General features: G+C 40.3%; 1 protein-coding gene across 1 annotated transcript in view; it reads left to right on the top strand.

Moving 5' to 3' along the window:
• Positions 1-2,991: 2,991 nt before the first annotated feature.
• Positions 2,992-15,163, top strand: part of glis3 (GLIS family zinc finger 3) — a 39,914-nt gene continuing 27,742 nt past the window's right edge. The window contains exons 1-2 of the mRNA XM_020458328.2: positions 2,992-3,343; positions 13,483-14,073. Of these exons, the coding sequence (XP_020313917.1) occupies positions 13,656-14,073 (418 nt within the window). The 5' untranslated portion in view covers positions 2,992-3,343; positions 13,483-13,655. The remainder of the gene's footprint in view (positions 3,344-13,482; positions 14,074-15,163) is intronic.

The following is a 15,163-nucleotide window of genomic DNA, read 5'->3' as shown; positions in this document are numbered from 1 at the left end:
TCCACTTCCACTCTAATACACAGCCTAAAATGTACAATGGAACATTCCAAGTCAAAAGCCATATGAGTTAGAATCTAAGATGTATTTCTCCTAGTAATACTGTCATTACTTTAGCTGGGATTCGTCTTGACACTGAAACAGGTGTAATCAGAGACCCACTGACCCTAAAAGGCATAATCACTGCCCACCTAAGAATCTCAGAACGTCCTTGATATCACACTGATTTGGCTAAAAGAGAATGTACCCACCATAGAGATCCTATAAAATGAGTATTAAATTAGTAAGCTATTCTAATTCCTAATTATATGGTATCCACATACCGATACGTCAATGCTCAATGTCCCCAATATTATAGTGTTTTTGACCAGTCCCCCTGTCACACAGCCTTCATATAAAATGCATTTATTTGGTATTTATTTATATTCCCTCCTATTTTATATTTCTTTTGATACTATTATTGGATGTGTTGCCCCGGCACAGAGAATTCCTCCTTTACAGGTTCCCAAGCACTACTACCTTCAAGTCACCCTAGAGTAAACACTGTGGTTGCCATGCCAACTTGGAGCAGGATCCACAGAGCAAACACTTTAGACGCCAGGAGAAAAGTGCGTAACAATGGAGCCTGAACTGGGGTTAGAGGGGAAGGGGGAGATGGAGCAGCACACAGGTAGACTGGGAACATTAAGTTCCATGTAGCTAAATAAACAGTGTTCAAAATCTTGGGACACTGACAAGTTTATATCGAAAGTATGTCATGTTCGCCTTAACATTAACAATTTGCCAATCTACTGCTATTTCCTAGCCATACCTATCAAGTGAAAATATGGTCAGAAATAGGCCTACTGGTATATAATATAATTATCTGTGTCTGTCTGTCTGTCTGTCTGTCTGTCTGTCTGTCTGTCTGTCTGTCTGTCTGTCTGTCTGTCTGTCTGTCTGTCTGTCTGTCTGTCTGTCTGTCTGTCTGTCTGTCTGTCTGTCTGTCTGTCTGTCTGTCTGTCTGTCTGTCTGTCTGTCTGTCTGTCTGTCTGTCTGTCTGTCTGTCTGTCTGTCTGTCTGTCTGTCTGTCTGTCTGTCTGTCTGTCTGTCTGGTCTGTCTGTCTGTCTGTCTGTCTGTCTGTCTGTCTGTCTGTCTGTCTGTCTGTCTGTCTGTCTGTCTGTCTGTCTGTCTGTCTGTCTGTCTGTCTGTCTGTCTGTCTGTCTGTCTGTCTGTCTGTCTGTCTGTCTGTCTGTCTGTCTGTCTGTCTGTCTGTCTGTCTGTCTGTCTGTCTGTCTGTCTGTCTGTCTGTCTGTCTGTCTGTCTGTCTGTCTGTCTGTCTGTCTGTCTGTCTGTCTGTCTGTCTGTCTGTCTGTCTGTCTGTCTGTCTCTCTCTCTCTCTCTCTCTCTCTGTCTCTGTCTCTGTCTCTCTCTCTCTGTCTCTCAATTCAATTCAATTCAATTCAAGGGCTTTATTGGCATGGGAAACATGTGTTAACATTGCCAAAGCAAGTGAGGTAGAAAACATACAAAGTGAATATATAAAGTGAAAAACAACAAAAATTAACAGTAAACATTACACATACAGAAGTTTCAAAACAGTAAAGACATTACAAATGTCATATTATATATATATACAGTGTTCTAACAATGTACAAATGGCTAAAGGACACAAGATAAAATAAATAAGCATAAATATGGGTTGTATTTACAATGGTGTTTGTTCTTCACTGGTTGCCCTTTTCTCGTGGCAACAGGTCACAAATCTTGCTGCTGTGATGGCACACTGTGGAATTTCACCCAGTAGATATGGGAGTTTTTCAAAATTGGATTTGTTTTCGAATTCTTTGTGGATCTGTGTAATCTGAGGGAAATATGTCTCTCTAATATGGTCATACATTGGGCAGGAGGTTAGGAAGTGCAGCTCAGTTTCCACCTCATTTTGTGGGCAGTGAGCACATAGCCTGTCTTCTCTTGAGAGCCAAGTCTGCCTATGGCGGCCTTTCTCAATAGCAAGGCTATGCTCACTGAGTCTGTACTGTGTCTCTCTCTGTGTCTCTCTCTCTCTCTCTCTGTGTCTCTCTCTCTGTGTCTCTCTCTCTCTGTGTCTCTCTCTCTGTGTCTCTCTCTCTCTGTCTCTCTCTCTCTCTCTGTCTCTCTCTCTCTGTCCCTCTCTCTCTGTCTCTCTCTGTGTCTCTCTCTGTGTCTCTCTCTCTCTCTCTGTCTCTCTGTCTCTGTCTCTCGCTCTCTGTCTCTCTCTCTCTGCCTCTCTCTCTCTGTGTCTCTCTCTCTCTCTCTCTCACTCTCTCTCTGTGTGTGTCTCTCACACACGCACACATACACACACAGAGATAATACTTTTTAAAAAATCTAGCACACACTCGTCAAAACTAACCTAATAGCCTAATATTCAGCAAAATGTTAATAATTTTACCAGTTGTAAAACACCTGAAAACCATTGGATTTTCAATTTGCATAGAGCAGAGTTAAATAATTACCTCTTGCTGCAACCTGGACTCAGGGGTAGACATAACATAGTAAATGTAGAGCTGTTTCCTCCATTTAGTATGAAATTATATGTTATGCATTCCAATTTGTTGTTGCTAACATTAGCTAGGTGGCTAATGCTAACGTTAGCTATGGGTTAAGGTTAGGGTTAAAGTTAGGGTTGACGTTAGTGTTAGTAGTTAGGTTAAAGGGTTTTAAGGTTAGGGGAAGGGTTAGTTAACATGCTAAGTAGTTGCAAAGTAGGTAAAAAGTAGTAAGCAGTTGCAAATTAGCTAAAATGCTAATGTGCTTGCTGAGATTCGAACACGCAAGATTTGCCTTAAGTAACCTGTTCTGTCATGTGTAACTATACAAAACATAACATATCATACTAATTTGAGTGTCCCGGATTTTCGTTTACTGTGTTACGTCTAGTATATGAGACCAGGCTGCTTGAATATGAAATCACATCGCTCACACACAAGGGCAAAAGGGTAACCGATACACCTCCCTGCTGGAGATGATGACCAAAACGAATACGTAGCCTACCAACAAGAGGCTCAGTGACTGGGTGCAAAGAGCGCGTGGGACCAACTTCATCACAACTTCTCAACTTCTCAAACATAGATATGAATAATGTATCGAAACCGCGAACAGTAATTTCACCTTAACTGTGTGGTGATGTCGAAAATCTGCCTTATTTAGATACTTAGCGATGTCATCATCACCTTGCGGTTTCGAATTTTGACCTGGCAATCTACCGAGAAATGATCATACTTAGATACATTATCTGAAGTCATTATTGCCTTGCTGTTTCGAGTTTTCACCTGTCAATCTACTACTTGACAGATGATAGTTTCAGTGCTAAAGAATTTTCAGGTGAGTAAACATGTAATTGACAGTATTTACAATTCAATAGAAGTTTGACATTGTCATTAACTTTTTATTTACTTTAGTTTACTGTTAACGTTAGGGTTGACAATGATAGGCCTACTACAAACATTTGAAATAAATGTGCTCACTTTGTGCTAAATCTACCAAATTACTTGCCATTGCAATTCGTCTTTAGTAACAAAGTAGCCAACAGTAAATAGAAACTGCAATCTGTCTTGTAGAAAGTTGTTTTTAATGATAAAGCATGTACGATTTGATTTATAATATGCCTGTCATGTTTTTAAGACAGAAAGTGCATTTGTGGGGGGCTTAAATCAAATGTAAGGGATTTGCATTTTGTTTTCACATTGTATTCAAGTAACGTTACAGACTCAGCGCTTCAAAAGGGTACATCATACACTGTAGTTGGATCAAACATGGGGAAGTAATGTTGCTTTAAATGTTGATTAATGTATAATTCCATTTAGGAGAAAAAGGCTTTCAAAGATTTGGCAGCCATTTACACACTTGCTTTACAATAATCCTTGGGAAACATGTATTTAGAAAATAAATATTTTCACCAAATTGCCAAAATAGATATTCTGTACATTATCTCATTAATTCCCTCATTAGGCAAAACATTAACGGTATTAAATTGCCCATTTGTTGTATGATAAAGATAACCTTTCATATTGAACAGCTACAGTGCTTCTCTTTGTTCACGCCCATTTAACATAGTTCAAACACTCTTAAGCCTTAGACCCACCCATCTCTTTAAGAATGCACATGTGAACCCATGTGACTGTGGCCATATGCTAAAGCAGTGAGGTACATTGCTTAAAAAAAAACAAAGAAAATATTTAAATATTACAATATTTGATTAACTTCAGGTGCTAGTTTACAAGAAGGAACAACTTAAAACACCCAAACACATATCATAAGATCCTTTTGAGCAGAAGTGGTGTGTGGGTAAAATCACTGGGGAAGCCAAGAACCCCCCCCCCCCAAAAAAAAAGTCATATTAGAACCCACACAACCGTGCAAAAGTTTGGGGTCACTTAGAAATGTCCTTGTTTTTGAAAGAAAAAAATGGCCAGAAACAAATAACTTTCTTTTGAAACTTGTCAGTCTATTCTTGTTCTGAGAAATGAAGGCAATTCCATGCGAGAAATTGCTAAGAAACTGAAGATCTCGTACACCGCTGTGTACTACTCCCTTCACAGAACAGCTCAAACTGGCTCTAACCAGAATAGAAAGAGGAGTGGGCGGCCCCGGTGCACAACTGAGGACAAGTACATTAGAGTATCTAGTTTGAGAAACCGACGTCTCACAAATCCTAAACTGGCAGCCTCATTAAATAGTACCCACAACAGTGAAGAGGCGACTTAGGGATGCTGGCTTTCTAGGCAGTGTTCCTCTGTCCAGTGTCCGTGTTCTTTTGGCCATCATAATCTTTTCTTTTTATTGGCCAGTCTGAGATATGGCGTTTTCTTTGCAACTCTTCTGTGAAGGGAGAGGAACACAGCATTGTACGAGATCTTCAGTTTCTTGGCAATTTCTGGCATGGAATAGCCTTAATTTCTCAGAACAAGAATGAACTGACAAGTTTCAGAAGAAAGTTCTGTGTTTCTGGCCATTTTGATTCATTAATCGAACCCACAAATGCTGATGCTCCAGATACTCAACTAGCTTTTTTAATCAGAACAAAAGTTTTAAGCTGTGCTAACATAATTGCAAAAGGTCAATGATCAATTAGCCTTTAAAATGATAAACTTGGATTAGCTAAGACAACGTGCCATTGGAACACAGGAGTGATGGTTGCTGATAATGGGTCTCTGTACACCTATGTAGATACTCCATTAAAAAATCTGTTGTTTCCAGCTACAATAGTCATTTACAACATTAACAATATCTACATTGTATTTCTGATCAATTTTATGTTTTTTTAATGGACAAAAAATGTGCTTTTCTTTGAAAAACAAGGACATTTCTAAGTGACCCCAAACTTTTGTGTTGTGATAATTGCATTGTTTTCTCTATAACCTGTTAATTCATATGCCTTGCAAATGTGATATATAAGCCTAAAGGTTGATACAATAAGAAGACACAGTGGCAGAATAAATTCAACCACACCTTTGTTTTATCACAAAACCAGATAGCAACCTCTGTCCAGTGAAGTCCACAAAGCATATTGCATGTACAGTAACAGACAGTTATATGACCTACAGTATGGTCAAGAAAGTTAATGTTTCCGCCATTTATAGACCACTAAACAACAGTACGGAGAATTAAGTAAAACCACAAGTCCAAATCCCATCTCAATCCATGGCTAATTTAGGAAAGGGACAATATTAAATTAGCCATGGATTAAATTAACCATGGATTGAGATGGGATTTGGACTTGTGGTTTTACTTAATTCTCCGTACTGGCCAATGATTATAACGGTGATTCTGATCCAACCATTAATTCATACATTGTTGTGTCCCTGGCCTGAGAGGATGGAAGTTCAATATGTAGCTAAATGTAGAAGGCTCATGTTAACTAGCTAACGTTGCCCATGAATGGAAGATAGGCGAGCGAGCAAGCATTTTAGCTAGGTAGCCTAGGACAACAAAAAATAAGTGGACAACAGCACAATGAGAAGCAACAAGTTTCTCTGTCAATTATGTATGCTCTCAATGGGATGAGGTGTGATGGAAAAATCTAAGTTGGCTTCCTTTGACACTTTTTTTTGGTGCGCCAGGACCATTTACATTTTAGATCAACGCTGATTGGCAAATGTTTTATATATTTTTTTATCAAGGGAAGCCAAATGCTTGCTGGCTTCCTTTGCCTTCAATGCTACGGGTGGCAACAATGTCATACTCGTTTGGACCAGACAGCATCAGATAGATGGCCTACACTTAGAGAGACAGAGAGGTGCTGTTTCACTCGCTCGAATGCTTTCTCCTGTGCGATACATTCAGCCGGTTGCGAATTGAAAGAAAATGAGGAAACACAGAGAGACAAAAGATACATTTTTATGTATTTTTTTATTTTTTCTTGGTCAATTTTTGGGGGAAGCCCGGCTTCCCTTGGCATCCATGAATACACGCCACTGCCTTTGAGTGACTTTGGTTCAGGTCATGTTATGATATGAACAAAGGAATCTACTGCCATTTGGAGCAGGACATGTAATATTCATGGCCTTTTCCTTCTCAAAAATATATGTTTGCCGGGATGTGTCCAGTCCAGGGGATTCTTGCACATCTCTGGGAGGAAGGACGTCAACGTTGCAAAGCAGCTGAAATCTGGTTCCATCTGAACGAAAGCTCCTTGGCTACAACAACACCAGGCTCCAGACATTTGAAGCCGAAAAAGAGGAAAGCAGACTAAAATAGACAAGACTTTAAAACCTTGTATTAAAAATAACAAACCCAGCACTAACATTAACTGACCCCCGAGTCAAGCAATAAGCTCATAAAGTACAAATACAAAATACCGAAAGTGCTGCTTGTTCACCCTTGTTCATCTCCTTGTACTTGCAGAGGAGAGCAGGTTCTTCTTATGCTGAAAGACAAATTCCAGGAAATAGGTTAGAGTTAATACATAAATACATTCATACTCTAATAGCTTGTTATTGGCTGTTGACTGCTACAGCTGTACTAATTTGCCAGCTAAAAAACAAGCCCTGTAGTCAACCTGCTTCCAGTCAAACAATGGCAATGCTGACACAACTTATTTAGCAAACATTTAACTTCATAATTAGCTAAATGTAAATGATATTCGTCTAGCTAGCCAGTTAGTTGAAAATGCAAAAAACAACATAAATCTAAATCTATTATCCAATCTAGATAGCTTTTTAGCCATTATTTAATTGTGGCTAGCTAGCTAGAAAACCTTAGCCTGTATGTACCTATCACCTGGCTAACATGGGTTAGCATATGCACCACAGTGGCTATTTTCGATGGTTAAACATGACCAACTGACAAACATGACAAAGATTATCATCATGTTATGCATGGCTCAGCACATCAACAATAAACATTAGACAATCTAACATTAGCTAGCTAAAGTTCTAGCCAGCTAAAGTTAGCTAGCTGTATTAGTGCTATGTTCATTATGAGTTATTATTATTATTTGTTTATTATTAGTGCTTTTTGAGGTCGGTTCAGTTTCGGCACAATTATTTAAAAAAGAATAACGATTTTTGATTTCGGTTTTGATCATTTAAAAAATAAATGTTGGTTGAATAAAACAAAATAACACAAAAAACACAGATTAAAACAATTAATAGAAGTGATGGTAGTGAATGTTCATTACTGCTTATCACTTACACATTACTTAACTTTATTAATATAATTTTTTTTACCCCTTTTTTCTCCCCAATTTCGTGGTATCCAATTGTCTCATCGCTACATCTCCCGTACGGGTTCAGGAGAGACGAAGGTTGAATGTCATTCGTCCTCCGATACACAACCCAACCAAGCCGCACTGCTTCATAACATAGCGCGCATCCAACCCGGAAGCCAGCCGCACCAATATGTCGGAGGAAACACCGTGCACCTTAGTGTGCACTGCGCCCGGCCCGCCACAGGAGTCGCTGGTGCGTGATGAGACAAGGACATCCCTACCGGCCAAACGACGCTGGGCCAATTGTGCATCGCGTTTTATCACGTTTTCTGTGCTAAACTATGTAGAACATTGGCCTGTTGGAAACTACAACTCCCTACTACATCTTACAGTTAAGGCATAATCTGATTTATCTCTAGATTAACTGTAGCGCAATGTGCAAAGTGAGCTCACAGAATAAACATTTTTGAAATATAATTCAGATAATTGAACCGACTTCAGTCAATTAGTAAAGAAAATTCTGAAAAAAAGACTCTTTGTTTAATCGTTCAGCAGTAGCCTGTATGCAGCTGTTTAGTTACACAGCAATAGCCACTGGGCACACCACCTCATTTCAACGTGGATAATTGGGTCATATTTGGTAAATACATTGATCAACAACAGGACTAAATAAAATCTAACTTTAAATACACTTTAAATACAATTTGATTTGATGTAATCTTATTCTTTCAATTGTATTTTTGGTTTAGATGGAGACGTGAATCCAACATATGTATTATTAACTTGTAGATTCCATTTGAAATCAACCAAAGCTGAAACGTAGGCCTATATGTATTTTCTATTTTTAGTTGAACCCTGGGTTGAATTGCAACATTAGCTGTTGATGACTTCCCAAATGCTATACAGGCCTAAATGTCATCATTGATGATATATGATTGACAAATGATGGTTATATTTGATTTGATTTGTTGGGCCTACCCGTTGGAATGACTTCGATAGCAACAGTGAATCTATTAACTTGAGATTTTCTCAACAATCATTATCACGATAGCACATTGGTAATAGTCAGTGACAAATATGTCAAAGCTAAACAAGGCTGGGCTTGGTTAAAATCCTGGATGGAGGACCGAAGGAATGGCTGTAGATAGAGTTGATCTATCTTTTTTTGTTATAGTGGCTATTATGTTGAAGATCTGACGTTGTTTCAGTTGTACAAATTCAACATATTTTGGTTGTTTAAATGTTACCCTCAAAATGACAGTTTTAACAAAGGTTCATAACTTTTTTCAAATCCAATGTATGTTCCACCACAGGAAGTTGGCTGCACCTTAATTGGGGAGGACTGGCTCATAGTAACGGCTGGAGCAGAATAGGTGGAATGGAATCAAATACATTAAACACATTGTTTAATGCCATTCCATTCACTTCATTCCAGCCATTATCATGAGCCGTTCTCCCCTCAGCAGCCTCCACTGTTTTCCACGTAGATTCCACATCGCAAAATGTTGACAAATTACATTGATTCAACCAGTTTGTGCCCAGTGGGTAGCTAGCAACAAAAACAACTTTATGACACTGTGTTGAGCTAGCTAATGAAGTATGCACATGAAGCTAGCAAGCTGTTTCACAGGGGACTCTTACCTGCATATGGGTGATGATTAATCACAGCAGACTAAAACTCAGACTCAAAATATTCTTCCCACTCGGCATCAACCAGTAAGAGCTGCATGATACCAGCACCAGCAGAATTCAGGGCGACACTGTTGTTGAAAGCTGTAGCTACACTTAGCATGTTATCTATAATGGAAATATGAAATATGAGTAATTTTTCCAATATCCGCGGTATCAGAGAGCAGGATGTGACATTTGATAGAAGGCTGGAGGAAACTCGCTAGCTAGCTAACCAAATCAAAGTTTATTTGTGAAATCAAATCAAAGTTTATTTGTCACGTGCACCAAAGACAACCGGTGTAGACCTGAAATGCTTGATTACAGGCCCTAACCAACAGTGCAATTTTTAAGTAAAAAATAGGTATTAGGTGAACAATAGATAAGTAAAGAAATAAAAAACAGCATTACAAACAGTGAAAAATAACAGTAGCGAGGCTATATACAGTAGCGAGGCTATATACAGTAGTGAGGCTATATACAGTAGCGAGGCTATATACAGTAGTGAGGCTATATACAGTAGCGAGGCTATATACTGTAGCGAGGCTACATACAGACACCGGTTAGTCGGGCCAATCGAGTGTACCTTACCGTGAAATGCTTACTTACAACCCCTTAACCAACAGTGCAGTTCAAGAAGAGTTAAGAAAATATTTAACAAATAAACTAAAGAACATTTTTTTCACAAAAAATAAATAAATAAATAAAAGTAATACATTAACATAACAATAGAGGCTATACAGGGGGTACTGATACCGAGTCAGTGTGCGGGGGTACAGGTAGTTGAGGTAATTTGTACATGTAGGTAAGGGTGAAGTGACTATGCATAGATAATAAACAGCAAGTAGCAACATGTACAAACAAATGGAGAGGGGGGTGGTGTCAATGTAATAGTCCGGTGGCCATTTAATTAATTGTTCAGCAGTCTTATGGCTTGTGGGTAGAAGCTGTTTTAAGGAGTCTTTTGGTCCTAGACTTAGCGCTCCGGTACTGCTTGCCGTGTGGTAGCAGAGAAAACAGTCGATGGTTTGGGTGACTGGAGTCTCTGATAATATTATGGGCTTTCCTCTGACACCGCCTATTATTATTATTTATTTATTTATTTATTTGTTTCACCTTTATTTAACCAGGTACGCCAGTTGAGAACAAGTTCTCATTTACAATTGCGATCTGGCCAAGATCAAGCAAAGCAGTGTGAAACAGACAACAACATGAGTTACACATGGAGTAAACAATAAACAAGCCAATAACGCAATAAACAAATCAATGAGACAGTAGAAAATAAATAGGCCATAGGAGCGAATAGTTACAATTTAGCAGATGAACACTGGAGTGATAAATGAGCAGATGATGATGTGCAAGTAGAGATACTGGTGTGCAAAAGAGCAGAGAAGTAAATAAAATAAAAACAGTATGGGGATGAGGTAGATAGATTGGGTGGGCTATTTACTGATGGACTATGTACAGCTGCAGCGATCGGTTAGCTGCTCAGATAGTTGATGTTTAAAGTTGGTGAGGGAAATAAAAGTCTCCAACTTCAGCGATTTTTGCAATTGGTTCCAGTCACTGGCAGCAGAGAACTTGAAGGAAAGGCGGCCAAATGGGGTGTCGGCTTTGGGGATGATCAGTGAGATATACCTGCTGGAACGTGTGCTACAGGTGGGTGTTGTTATCGTGATATATAGGTACTGAATGGCAGGAAGCTTGGCCCAGTGATGTTATGGGCCGTTCGCACTACCCTCTGTAGCTCCTTACGGTCAGATGCCAAGCAGTTGCCATACCAGGCGGTGATGCAACCGTTCTGGTTGCTCTCGATGGTGCAGCTGTAGAACTCTTTGAGGATCTGGGAACCATTGCCAAGACTTTCAGTCTCCTGAGGGGGAAAAGAACACACAACTGTCTTGGTGTGTTTGGACCATGATAGTTTGTTGGTGATGTGGACACCAAGGAACTTGAAACTCTCGACCACTCCACTACTGCCCCGTTGATGTTAATGGGGGCCTGTTCGGCCCATCTTTTCCTGTAGTCTACGATCAGCTCCTTTGTCTTGCTCACATTGAGGGAGAGTTTGTTGTCCTGGCACCACACTGACAGTTCTCTGACCTCCTCTCTACAGTGGCTTGGGAAATTATTTACCCTTCTTGGCATTTTTCCTATTTTGTTGCCTTACAACCTGGGATTCAAGTAGATTTTTTGGGGGGGTTGTATCTTTTGATTTACACAACATGCCCACCACTTTGAAGATGCAAAATATTTTTTTCTTGTGAAACAAACAAGAAATATGACAAAAAAAGCGAACTTGAGCATGCTTAACTATTCATAACTAAAGTCAATACTTTGTTAGAGCCACTTTTTTTGCAGCAATTACACCTGCAAGTCTCTTGGGGTATGTCTCTATAAGCTTGGTACATCTAGCCACTGGGATTTTTGTATATTCTTCAAGGCAAAACTGCTCCAGCTCCTTCAAATTGGATGGGTTCTGCTGGTGTATAGCCATCTTTAAGTAATACCACAGATTATCAATTGGATTGAGGTCTGGGCTTTGACTAGGCCATTTCAAGACATTTAAATGTTTCCCCTTAAAGCACTCAAGTGTTGCTTTAGCAGTATGCTTGTGCTGCTGGAAGGTGAACCTCCGTCCCAGTCTCAAATCTCTGGAAGACTGTTTCCCTCAAGAATTTCTCTGTATTTAACGCCATCCATCATTCCTTCAATTCTGACCAGTTTCACAATCCCTGCTGATGAAAACATCTCCACAGCATGATGCTGCCACCACCATGCTTCACCATGGGGATGGTGTTCTCGGGGTGATGATAGGTTTTGGGTTTGCACCAGACATAGCATTTTCCTTGATGGCCAAAAAGCTCAATTTTAGTCTCATCTGACCAGAGTACCTTCTTCCATATTTTTGGGGAGTCTCCCACATGCTTTTTGGCAAACATATTTTTTTCTTTAAGCAATGGCTTTTTTTCTGGCCACTCTTCCTTAAAGCCCAGCTCTGTGGAGTGTACAGCTTAAAGTGGTCCTATGGACAGATACTCCAATCTCCGCTGTGGAGCTTTGCAGCTCCAGTCTCTTTGTTTCCGCTCTGATTAATGCCCTCCTTGCCTAGTCTGTGAGTTTTGGTGGGCGGCACTCTCTTGACAGGTTTGTTGTGGTGCCATATTCTTTCAATTTTTTAATAATGGATTTAATGGTGCTCTGTGGGATGTTCAAAGTTTCTGATATTTTTTTAGAACCCAACCCTGATCTGTACTTCTCCACAACTTTGTCCCTGACCTGTTTGGAGAGCTTCTTCGTCTTCATGGTACCACTTGCTGTAAGGGATTTCTTCCATTGACGGAGAGGCGGACCAAAGCGCAGCGTGGTTATTTTGAGTCATGTTTTAATAAATCACTTCACATGAACAAACTAACAAAAACAAGAAACGTGAAAACCCAAAACAGTCCTATCTGGTGCAAAACACAGAGACAGGAACAATCACCCACAAACACACAGTGAAACCCAGGCTACCTAAGTATGATTCTCAATCAGAGACAACTAATGACACCTGCCTCTGATTGAGAACCATACTAGGCCGAAACATAGAAATACCCAAATCATAGAAAAACAAACATAGACTGCCCACCCAACTCACGCCCTGACCATACTAAATAATGACAAAACAAAGGAAATAAAGGTCAGAACGTGACACTTGCTTGGTGGTGCCCCTTGCTTAGTGGTATTGCAGACTCTGGGGCCTTTCAGAACAGGTGTGTATATATACTGAGATCATGTGACAGATCATGTGACACTTAGATTGCACACAGATGGACTTTATTTAACTAATTATTGGAGACTAAATATAGTTTACCTGTTGTTAACAATATAAGCCATGCCCGTCTGTTTTGCCCCATAGTTGCTCACATTTAAGTTTTCTGTTGTAGTTCTGTTTGCTGTCAAACGTCCCAGACAAGGACACCTAATTCAACTTGTCAACTAATCCTGCCCGCAATTAATTGAATCAGGTGTTTTTTGTCTTGGGATACAATAAAAATGTGTATTGTTGGGGGTTCTCGATGGACTAGAGTTGGGAACCATGAGTATGTGGTTCATTTATTACTCATAACTATAAATGTGTGCCTGTCTCACTGATATATTTCAGATGTCTTTGTCCGTATGGATAGACCACTGAGAGCCTGAAGATGAGATGCTGATTTAGCCACGGATCTTCTGCTGACTCAAGCATGACTTTTGGGAAGAGGAGCATTGTGGGAAAAGTTGTTCTTGTCTCCTAAACCCCCCAAGGCTGTTTGTGAAAAAGAAACCAGGTCAGACATGAACGGTAAGGGCTGTCACCTCTTGGTCTCTCCCTCTGGTGTACCCCCATCGCTGGACATGATCACAGGACAGCAGGCCCCCTCCATCAGGATGCCTATGCGCACCACCCTGTCCCCAGGATTCTGTGCCACCCTGAGCCCCTCTCCAGTGGGTAGCAGCTGGGGTAGAGGAGGGGGTGTCCACCACTCCCAGGTACCCCTCAGCTCCGGGACAAACTCTGGGAATTCTGGGAGTTCTGTCCTGCTCCCTGCCCTGAGCCTCCGCAGGCAGATGTTGACCAATGGGAAACAGCCAAATGTGTCAAGTGTCTCACAGATGTCAAGGCAACAAGTGCCAGCCCTTCAACTCCCACCCATCAGCATTGCAGCCACCAATCAGGGCATGGCATCTGACTGCTCTGACAGTGGTGTCAAAGGTACGTTCTTGTAAGCTTTGTCGATATACAGTATTACAATGCAGACTAATACTGTATGTAGATGTGAGTGATGTATTGACATTTTATATAGGATAAGGTAATTTCCATGTGAAAGGTTCCATGAGCACCAACATGTGAAGTTCATAGGAGGATATCAAATTGGGTGTCAAATGAAAGCTAAGGCTCTATTTATGTTTTATTAAGACATGTACATTTTTCAACCATTTCCATTCTAGAAATTAGGAATAAGCACAGGCTTTGATTTCTTGTCAAACAGGTGGAAAAGAGGTCTTAGAAAACATCTACCAGAAAAAGCTTTCAAATCTATTAGAAATAAACAGCAAAAAAAGAAACTTCCCTTTTTCAAGACCCCGTCTTTCAAAGATAATTCGTAAAAATCAAAATAACTTCACAGCTCTTCATTGTAAAGGGTTTAAACACTATTTCCCATGCTTGTTCAATGAACCATGAACAATTAATGAACATGCACCTGTGGAACGGTGGTTAAGACACTAACAGCTTACAGATGGTATGCAATTAAGGTCATAGTTATGAAAACTTAGGACACTAAAGAGGCCTTTCTACTGACTCTGAAAAACACCAAAATAAAGATGCCCAGGGTACGTGGGGCGGCAGTGTAGACTAGTGGTTAGAGTGTTGGACTAGTAACCGAAGGGTTGCAAGTTCAAATCCCCAAGCTGCCTTGTTCAGTTCTGCCCCTGAACAAGGCAGTTAACCCACTGTTCCTACGCCATCATCTTAACTGACTTGCCTAGTTAAATAAAGGTAAAATACATTTAAAAAATACTACAAGGAGGCACGAGGACTGCAGATGTGGCCAGGGCAATACATTGCAATGTCTGTACTGTGAGAAGCCTAAGACAGTGCTACAGGATGGACAGCTAATTGTCCTTGCAGTGGCAGATCACGTGTAACAACACCTGCACAGGATTGGTACATCGTCTGTGGTGGTATGTCACAGCATCATTGGACTGAGCTTGTTGTCATTGCAGGCAATCTCAACGCTGTGCATTACAGGGAAGACATGTGGTACCCTTCCTGCAGACTTATCAGCATGACAATGCCACCA

The sequence above is a fragment of the Oncorhynchus kisutch genome, linkage group LG23, assembly GCF_002021735.2.
Source record: "Oncorhynchus kisutch isolate 150728-3 linkage group LG23, Okis_V2, whole genome shotgun sequence".
In the NCBI taxonomy this organism is placed as follows: domain Eukaryota; kingdom Metazoa; phylum Chordata; class Actinopteri; order Salmoniformes; family Salmonidae; genus Oncorhynchus; species Oncorhynchus kisutch.
Note: the sequence above shows the minus strand (reverse complement) of the source record. Positions and strands in the feature narration are given on the sequence as shown.